This window comes from Hevea brasiliensis, chromosome 12 (genome assembly GCF_030052815.1).
Source record: "Hevea brasiliensis isolate MT/VB/25A 57/8 chromosome 12, ASM3005281v1, whole genome shotgun sequence".
NCBI classification, from domain to species: Eukaryota; Viridiplantae; Streptophyta; class Magnoliopsida; order Malpighiales; family Euphorbiaceae; genus Hevea; species Hevea brasiliensis.
The window spans coordinates 90,528,020-90,538,529 of NC_079504.1; the positions used below are offsets into that span (position 1 = coordinate 90,528,020).

The window sequence follows — 10,510 nt, forward strand, 5'->3', positions numbered from 1 at the left end:
GCTCTTTTACAAATCCCTTTACACTCAAGAGCTATTTAAATCTCTATCACACTCAAAATTACAATAAGTGCTCACAACAACTTTGAAGGAACTCTCAAAATAATGAATTTATAATTAAAATATCAAGTTATCAACATTAACTATGGTAGCTCAAGTTCTAGAGAGAGAGAATGAAGAAAATCTTTAGAAACTAATAAATTTCCAAAAGATTATTGTTGTCTAAACTTATTTCCAATCATAAATAGTGCCTATTTATAGTTTTTGCAAGAAAATAGTCGTTAGGGGTGCATTAAATGCAAAACTAGCCGTCCAACCACCTAAAGCTCTATTTTATCAAGTTGTAGAAACCCAGGTTTGGCTGCCGGAGTTATTTACTTCGGCTGCCGAAGGTTGAAGCGCCAAAAAATAGCTTTTGAAAAGTCACTTTCGACTGCCGAAGTTCCTACTTTCTGCTGCTGGAGTGCTCTCTGGACAAAATGACTTTTAACGCTCAAAAACCATGATTTAAAGAAGAAAGTGTCAAAAGGGAACTTAGGATTCGAAAATGCATAACTTTATGATCGGAACTCAGATTTTCGATCCGTTTGAACCGTTGAAAAGCTAATTTGATAAACTTTTCAATGAAAACACTTTCAAAAACAAAATTTGCATTTCTTAAATGTGAAAATTTCATTTTAGTCCCCCTTGGTCAAGAAAAAGTGACAAGTAAAGATACTAAGAAATTAAGAGTTTAAAAAACTCATAACTTTTTTATTCGAACTCGGATTTTTGATCCGTTTGAACTATTGGAAAGCTAATTCAATGTATTTTGCAACTAAAATACTTTTCAAAATTTATATTGCATTTTTGAAAAATTTATTTAATTTTCCCTTGATAAAAAATTAGGTGAAAACTAAGTTGAACAAGATATTCTTAGTACCACCTAGATTTGAGCCAACATAATTAATAAAATGAAATTTACAAGATATAAAATAAATAAAAGTTACATTGTAGATTCTCAAAAATGTTTGCTTCCTTATGTTGCTCTTCCTTAACTTTGATTTAAAGCAATTTGGCAATTTTGAGTCTATGACCTATAAACGCAACACAAACACTTGCAAAGTATATTAGTAGCACACCAATTGTTTATTATCATCAAAACATGGGTTAAGACACCTAGGTCCAACAATCTGCCCCTTTTTTATGATGACAAATAATTAGTGGATGAGGAAAATTAAGCACAAGTGAAGTGTGTGTTTTTCAGAAATTCTCCCTCTTAATGTATTCCCCTTTCAAAAATAGTTTGTGCCTTACTAAATAGAATTTGGAAAGCACATAAGAGAGGCTTTGACTCAATGAATGCAATGCCATGAGTCCTAGGTGAATGATGATGCAAAGTTATTTTTATATCAAAAATAATTCAGAATATGTATCAAAGGATTACCAAGAAGCTTCACATAAGTATACCCAAAACATGTATCCTACTAAATCATCATTTATATATCATGTTTAAAGCTTAAAATTTGGAATTATTCATCCACTTAGCTAATTCATCCACTAGCTATATATCTCCCCCTTTTGGCATCATCAAAATGCACTCTATAAGGAAAAACATACAAAAATTATGGCATCATCCAAAGGCTTACCAACATGCATTTGAGCACAAAAAGTGATACCATTAAGGTGGTTATATGGTAACTAAGCAAATGTGCATAATTAACTTGATTTGAAACTGAACATGAGTATAATTATGTCATTGAGACACTTAGAATACATGTATAGTATATGCTAAATCTAGAGGCAACATACCAATTATTCTAAAGAATAGCCTATAAAGAGCCAAGAAAACTACAATACAAATTTACTAATTTCATTTGCATAGAACTTGTAAAACCATCAAGGAGTCTATTCAAAGCATCAACAGAATCTTGGCAAATAACCTTCATAAAACAATCAAGGAGAACAATATAAATTAATGAGGAATAGTATTGTGATCATATGGCAGCCAAAAATAAGAAACCCATATTTTGTTCATGTGAACAGTAACGTGAACAGCAAATCACAATCTCAAACATCAAGATTGTCAAGCATGCCTAATTCTCTCTTAATAAAATTAAGCATATCTTCACACAAAGGTTTTGTAAAGATATCAGCTAATTGGTGATATGTATCAACAAACTCAAGAACAACATCATCGTTCAATACATGATCACGTATAAAATGATGTCTAATGTCTATATGCATAGTTCTAGAATGTTGTATGGGGTTCTTAGTCAAATTGATTGCACTTGTGTTATCACATTTAATAGGTATGTGATCAAGAGATATTTTGAAGTCTCTCAATTGTTGTTTAATCCAAAGTATTTGGCTACAACAAAGACCTACAGCTACAAATTTGGCTTCGGCCGTGGAAAGTACAACCGAGTTTTGTTTCTTGCTACACCAAGAAACTAAAGAGTGTCCTAAGAGTTGACAAGTACCTGAGGTACTCTTCCTATCAAGGATGCTTCAAGCAAAGTCTGCATCCGAGTAGGAACATAAATCAAAGGATACATTTCTACGATACCACAGACCTAAATGCAATGTACCATTCAAGTATTTGAAAATACGTTTAACAGCATGCAAATGAGACTCTTTAGGACATGATTGAAAACGTGTACATAAATATACGGAAAACATAATATCCTGTCTACTAGCTGTGAGATACAAAAAACTACCAATCATACCTCTATAGAGCTTTTCATCGACCGGTTTTCCTTTTACATCCTTGTCAAGTTTAGTATTTGTGCTCATTGGAGTTCTACTTGGCTTGCTATTCAGCATTCCAAACCTCTTGATCAATTCTTTGGTGTACTTAGCTTGGTTGATGAAGATGTTATCCTTAGCTTGTTTGATTTGTAGCCCAAAGAAGAACTTGAGTTCTCCCATTATGCTCATCTCAAACTCACTCTTCATTATATTAGCAAACTCTTCACACAAATACTCATTAGTAGGACCAAATATAATATCATCAACATATATTTGTACTACAAAGATGTCATTTATATGATTTTTAACAAAAAGAGTTGTATCAACTTTTCCTTTTGAAAAACTATTTTGCAAAAGAAAGTTACTAAGCCTTTCATATCAAGCTCTAAGAGCTTGTTTCAAATCATACAAGGTTTTAGTCAATTTAAAAACATGGTTTGGAAACTCATAATTTTCAAAACAAGAGGTTGCTCAACATATATCTCCTCATCAATAAAACCATTTAGAGGAGAAGAAAAATTGTGAGTGATCCCTAGTGAGTTATAAAACTTATCAAATTTCTCATTTTCAAATTCTCTACCATATCACTCCTAAGAGAAGATATTTGAAAACCCTTTTCATTTTGAACCCTTTTTGAAAATCTCTCAAAAATATCAAAACATTCATCCTTATGAGTAAGGAATGCAACCCAAGTATATCTAGAATAGTCATCAACAATCACCAAGGCATAATATGCACCACCTAAGCTAGCCACTCCAGTAGGACGAAACAAATCCATATGCAATAATTGAAGGGGTCTAGAAGTAGATACCTTATGAATAGATTTAAAAGAGCTCTTGACTTGCTTACCTATTTGGCATACATTACACACCTTATCCTTTTGAAACTTGATCTTTGGTAGCCCATCAAATAGGTCCTTTGGGAAAGGAGCACGATAAAAGTGTGGGTAGAGAAAGTGAGGTGAATCCTGAAACGGAAGAATTGATCCATGAAAACAGTGAAGGAGTGGATAGAGGTGAAGTTGTTTAAAAGCAACTAGGTAGGGGACAAAGGGCCAAGCAACCTAGTGTTCGTTTGAAGGATTATGTGACAAACGCCATCAAAACAAGCCCCTCGGTATGCTCACCTTTCCAATCTGATTCCTCAGGTACGCCTTACTCTATAGCACATTATGTGGGTTATGATAAATTCTCTGCACAACACTGATGTTTTTTGGCAGCCATTACTACAGGACATGAACCAAGCTCTTATGCAGAAGCAGTTAAGGATGAACGGTAGAGAGCGGCTATGAGAAAAAGAAATACAGGCTTTTGAGGATAATGGTACATGGACAGTTGAAAATCTGCCATTTAGGAAGAAAGCAATAGAAAGCAAGTGGGTATACAAAATTAAATATAATTCTGATGGAAGTGTTGAACGATACAAGGCGCAGTTAGTGATATTGGGAAATAATCAGGTTGAAGGCATAGATTATCAGGAGACTTTTGCTCCTACAGCAAAAATGGTTACTATGCGCAACTTTCTTGCCATTGCGGCTGCAAAGAATTGGGAACTCCATCAGATGGATGTCCAAAATGCTTTCTTATACGGTGATTTGGAGGAAGAGGTTTACATGAAGATGCCGCCTGGATTTGCTTCTCAATTACCAGGGAAGGTTTGTAAACTCCGGAAATCTCTATACGGTTTACGGCAGGCACCTAGATGTTGGTTTGCGAAATTGGCTGCATCTCTGAAAGCTTATGGATTTCAGCAATCATATTCAGATTACTCTTTGTTCACTTTTCAAGCTGGGACTATTCAATTGAATGTGCTTATTTATGTGGATGACCTTATTATCTCTAGCAATGATATTTCCACTGTACAAAAATTCAAGAACTATTTGAGTTGCTTTCATATGAAAGACTTGGGGAAGCTAAAATTTTTCTTAGGGATTGAAATAGCCAGAAACTCGAATGGTATTTTCTTGTGTCAACGTAAGTATGCGTTGGACGTAATTTCAGAAGTTAGATTACTGGGTTGCAAGCCGGCTAAAACTCCTCTTGAACAAAATCACAAGTTGGCCCTTACCGAGAGTGATGATGTGGATGACCCTGTTTAGTATAGGCATTTGGTGGGACGGCTTATTTATCTAACAATAACTCGGCCCGAGTTGTCTTATTGTGTGCATATTCTTGTTCAGTTCATGCAACAACCGAAGAAATTGTGCATTATTTGAAAGGAAATCCAAGTCAGAGTATACTACTGCATGTCAATTGTGATCTCAAATTATCTGCTTACTGTGATTCTGATTAGGCTAGCTGTCCTTTGACGAGACAGTCTTTGATCGGTTATTTTATTCTTTTAGGTGAATCTCCTATCTCGAGAAAGACTAAAAAGCAACAGATAGTGTCTCACTCATCCGCTGAAGCTGAATATCGGTCTATGAATACTACAACTTGTGAACTTAAATGGTTGAAAGGATTATTGAATTCTCTTGGTGTGGCACATACTGAACCTATGAATTTGTATTGTAATAGTCAGGCAGCTCTGCATATAGCTGCTAATCCTGTCTATCATGAACGTGCCAAGCATATTGAAGTGAACTGTCATTTTATCCGTGATGAGATATTGAATGGTAACATTCGAACAGATTATGTACGTAGTTCAATGCAACCTGCGGATATATTTACAAAGGCGTTGGGAAAGGATCAGTTTGACTTTCTTCTTCGCAAGTTGGGTATTCGAGATCTCCATGCTCCAACTTGAGGGGGGGTATTAGAAAGGCAGCTGTTAGTTGCCACTTATTTTGCATTTATTTAGGGCATTTGTTTAGGAATTTTTGTGTGCATATCTGTTCTTACCTTTTGTTGTATGATTCTGATACAATTTTGGTAGTTTAGCTTGATTAAGATCCTATTTGTTAGCTGTAATTTTTTATATATATCTTTGATTTCTGGGGCAATAAAGATCATAATTCTTATTCCAAAATTTCTTAGTTATTTTACAGGTTTTCATCTCAGTTGGCTTGCTCTAACTTTTGCCTAATTAGCCCTTTTGGGTTTTCCACCTAGCGAGCTCTTTTTTTTTTTTTTTTTGAAATTGGACAATTGTCAGGGCATTCATATCAAGCACCTATCTTGTCATACTCAGAAGACATAGATTAAATCAAAACAATGCAGTTCAAGTACTTAATCATTTTATGCATCTCTCAAGAAACAAACATTCACAATCATAATTAAATAAAACTTATTCCTGGTTAATGCAATAAAAAATTTCTTTATTTATTCAGGCACACCATTACTCCCTCTTACATTTAGTTTTACTAAATTTTCAACCTTCCAAAGTTAGAAATAAGCTTTATAACTTGCTGAATGACCTTTTCAGGTTTTCCATCCAGATCTTCTCTCATCTCTCCTTTTGCCTAGACCACTTTTTGCAGATTTTCAATCTAGCATTTTTTTTTTCTTTTTTTTTCTTTGGCCCTTACTTTTGCCTAGACCGCCTTTTGTAGGTTTTCAGCCTAGCAAGCCTATCTCACACAAAGTACCATTTGAGCATGTCTAAATTGACTGATTCTTGAAATTCATTCCCATCCAAATCTGATATTCTTACCGTAGCAAGATCTTTTTGACTATGTATGGACCATTCTAGCTTGGGTTAAACTTTCCTCTTAAATCAAAAGGGACGGGCCGAGCTTGTTTTAAAACCATGTCTCCTTCTTTGATCTTTCTTGGCTTCACCTTCTTATTAAAGACTCTAGCTATCTTCCTTTGATAAGCCTGCATATGATACAAAGCTCACATCCTCTTTTCATCAATCAAAGCTAGTTCTTCATATCTCTTTTAGGCCTACTCATTTTCTAGGATCTTAGCTTTTAGCATCACTCTTAAGAATCTGACATCTTACTTAATGGATAGCATTGCTTTAGTCCCATACACTAAAGAGAATAGGGTTGCCCTCGTGGATGTCGTTATAGTACTACGATAACCTTAAAGAACATAAAGGAGTTTTTTAGGCCAATCTTTATATGTTTCGAACATTTTTTTCTTCCAACTAGAACATTTCCATTCATATGGGGACCACACATTCCTGCATGTACTTCTTTCATTATTTGCTTAGCCTATTTTTCTATCACACACAAGAGTTTATAGAATTGCCCCCCAAGCTAAAGTAAGTTGAGTGGCTAATCTATGAATTATTGCTCTATCTATTTTGTAGGCTTATTGCGAGTATTCTCTCACTTCTAGAGACCTCCTTATGTCTTCATATCATTTTCCTTCTCTCTCTAGGTCCACATGTGCTACTATTAATCTTTCATAGCATGAAATTTTACTCCTTATTAGGATAACTAGCTAAGTCAACTTTTGATCATTCTTTTCCTATGGGGACACTAGCTTGGCATGGGAATCGGCTATCTAATTTTAAGCTCGAGGCATGTGCTTCTTGGTACTTTGTTAACAAGGCTATAAATTTATCTCTTTCTTCTTGAGTTAAATCTTCAGCTAACTTAATGCCTTTAGGACTATTTGGTGTACCCAAATTAATAGAGATCGATTTTGATGTATTAATAGAAATTGGTTCTAAATGATTATGAATGTGACACCCCTTACCCGACTACAGTGTAGCCGAGCAAGTTTTGCCACTCAGTGTGCCAAGCACTCTATTTTATCTTAATTAATTTATATCATGCTTTTGAATATAATTTGTGAAATATAATTTATTTTAGCCATTTATCGAAATTATAATTTATTTGAGGTTCCGAGAATTTTATAGAAAATCCGGCAGAGTACCGGCTAAAAATAGAGAAAACAGTTCTTCGGAACCTGTGAAAAACACTTCCTATGATCATATTCAATCATCTCATCACTCTCAAACTTCAATATCAAAATCTCAACATTTTTCACCATTGATTTCTCAATCATTCATCTCATGTGATAATCATGTACAAGTCACAGTTATGAATTCACTTTTTCTTTCACAAACACAATTTTCTTAACAATTCCTCTATTTGTCATTCATTCATTTCACATCATAATTAGACTCAAATCATAAATAAATTCTCACATGTGATTTATAATCACAATTTACAAGTACTTACATTAATATAAAACTATATTACATTTGTTTCAAATACACATGATAAAATAAAAGTTTAATTACAAAATTTACAAAAACCTCAAAATACAAAATGGGACCTAGTGTCCTACCAATGCAATCGTGGATGGTGAGGTGACACGGACACTATGCAGAATCGTGGAACCGCCTTACCGAATCTGTGGTCTACTGGGCCCTCTGTCCAAATCTTGATCACTCTACGCGTTGCAAAAGCGACGCGCTAAGCATAAAGCTTAGTGGTGCCAATAATACAAGAAAATATAATATGCAAATAAAAATCATAATTTCTTAGCCATTGTGTTCATAAGAACTGAATAATTACTAACTTAATGTTTAGTCGAGGGCTAATTACGTTTTATGATATTAACTTCTTCATGCATTTTGTTAATTATTTTCTTCATGATCTTGAGTTTCTTTGTATTCTATCATAATCATTCCTGATATTTAATTTTCGTATTTTCTTTAACAATCAGTTCAATTACAGTTATACTTTTCCATGTCCAAGTAACCTATCTTTGAGCGATCGATCGATAACGGGTCGTTGGCACTGGACACCGCGGTGTCTCGGGCCGTCATACCATGGGACGCAGAACGTCAACCACGTATGCAGTCAGTATGGCTAAAAGCCATGATATCACATAATCGGGCATAAAAGCCATGAATACGGGCATAAAGCCATGAATACGAGCATAAAGCCATGAATACAGGCATAAAACCTTTCGCAGTACTGCTAAAACTGTTAAAACAATACCCTATTGGCATGCCAAACTATTCAAACCAATCTTGTTAGGTATACTTGGGCATTTGATACTTTAAAATTCTTCAATCTTTGAATTTCAACTTTTAGTGTTACTATTCATTTCATTGGTCAACAAGAAAGTTGACTTTTGCATAGAAAGTAGGTACATTGACTTTGGCACTTCAAACATACCACATTTTTCATTTAAAACTTGTTGGAAGTGATCACCATTACCATTTCTAGGCTTAAACCAAGGGAAACAAAATTTTCAGTTTTTGAAGCTTAACTTTACTATTCCATTAAGCACTGTTATAGTGGGAATTTGAGGAAATGGTAAACATGAAAGTTGTTCCTTATTTTGTCTAGTTGAATTTCTTTTTTTGAATCACTCCATTTGGAGTTTTGTAGCTCAAGTTATGGCCAAAATAAGTTTACTGTTCACGCACTCGTCTCACTGAAATTTTGGGTTTTGACAGATTTTGGTCCAACTTTGGTCAGTAATTTGACTAAGTTAAGTTCATAATTTGGTCTAACTTTCTTCATGTGAAATGTTCTACCATGCCTTAGGTTTCCATCGGTTTAAGAATCGCCTAAATCCGAGTTTTCTAGAGAGAGTTATAGCCATCCAAACATTACTGCTCAAGTGAAAATCTGCAGAGTTGCAGGTTTGATAACTTAACTTTGCTCAATAATTTGAATGGGTTAATGGCATAATTTAGGGTGATGTTCTTCATGAAAGTTGTTTGTCTATATCTTATCTTGTTGCTGTAAAAATTTCAGGTCAATTTGACCATTCTACAGTGAGTTATTACTGTTCATTTGGTCAATTCTGCAGAATCAGTTGCAGGGTATCCGGATTGGGGCCAAGTTTTGGTCCTCTTGCTTTGGTCTTTTGGGCATGGTTTCTTCAGCAAAAATGTGCCATTATAAGCCTAGTTTCATGTCCAATTGGCCAAACACCAATTGGACCTACACAGCCAAAGTTATGGCTGTCTAAGTGGACTAAAATTTCAGTCACCCTGCTGCACTTACAAGGCAGCCTACTCATTCCCTTTGCCATGCTACATTTCAGTCCAAATTATGATCAACTTACCTAAAATGGTCACTAATTGACCCTTATAATGTTCTTTCACAATTTCATAAGCTAAATCCAAGTTTCACACCTCAAAACCCTAATTTCCATTATAAATTTTCACAACTACCTTAATTAATCACTTTCATTCCTTATATATATATATATATATATATATATATATATATATATATATATATATATATATATATATATATATATATATATATATTTTTAACATCCTCTCTAGTTCACTCTAAGTCCATCAAGACACTCAATCATGTTCCTTCTTTAGGGTCACAAAAATCATGGTGGACATACACATAACTTTTATTCATTTAAGTTACAAATTCATACTTGTTTCAAGTCTCTAGCATGGGATTAAAGAGTTTTAAGTATATATGTGCACTAACCTCTTGTAGGGCAGAATTTTCCCAAGTTAATCTTCACTTTCTTTCCCTTTCTAGGCTGCCAAACACTTCCCAAGAGGTAGAGACAAGTTTTTAGTGAAGGGACTTAGGGTTTTATAGTGCAAATTCATGGGAAAATGGAAGTAATTAAAGAAAACTTCCATGGAGGGTTATGGAGGAGAGGATCACGTTTTGAAGAAGAAGATGGCTGCTTGTTTTTGGTCTTCCTTGGTCTTTATTTATCTCTTTTATTAATTAGTTAAATGGTTACTTAATTGTGATTGGTTATGGCTTTTAAATGACATGATCAAGATGTCATAAATTGTTTTTTATTTCATTTTCCTTTTCTTTTATCCACTACTCATTTCCAATTTCATTTTTAGAAAAATTTATTCATATTTTATGTCATATTAATTATTTACTTAACTGGACAAGTCAGCCAAAAATCACCTCTGAAGGCGAAATGAC

General features: G+C 34.3%; 1 protein-coding gene across 1 annotated transcript; it reads right to left on the minus strand.

Moving 5' to 3' along the window:
- Positions 1 to 1,808: 1,808 nt before the first annotated feature.
- Positions 1,809 to 2,934, minus strand: LOC131171249 (uncharacterized). The gene is made up of 3 exons (XM_058130719.1): positions 2,650 to 2,934; positions 2,460 to 2,552; positions 1,809 to 1,919 (listed from the first exon to the last, which is right to left on the minus strand). Exons 1-3 carry the CDS (start codon positions 2,932 to 2,934, stop codon positions 1,809 to 1,811), a joined length of 489 nt encoding a protein of 162 aa, XP_057986702.1.
- Positions 2,935 to 10,510: the final 7,576 nt, after the last annotated feature.

What these genes read in the sequence shown, in the direction of transcription:
- LOC131171249 (XM_058130719.1), bottom strand. Translation starts at nt 2,934, where the DNA reads ATGAAGAGTGAGTTTGAGATGAGCATAATGGGAGAACTCAAGTTCTTC. An exon ending in GACAGGATATTATGTTTTCC is followed by an intron (nt 2,553 to 2,649) that starts GTATATTTATGT and finishes CATTGCATTTAG; the next exon opens with GTCTGTGGTATCGTAGAAAT. An exon ending in TGATAGGAAGAGTACCTCAG is followed by an intron (nt 1,920 to 2,459) that starts GTACTTGTCAAC and finishes TGTTTTATGAAG; the next exon opens with GTTATTTGCCAAGATTCTGT.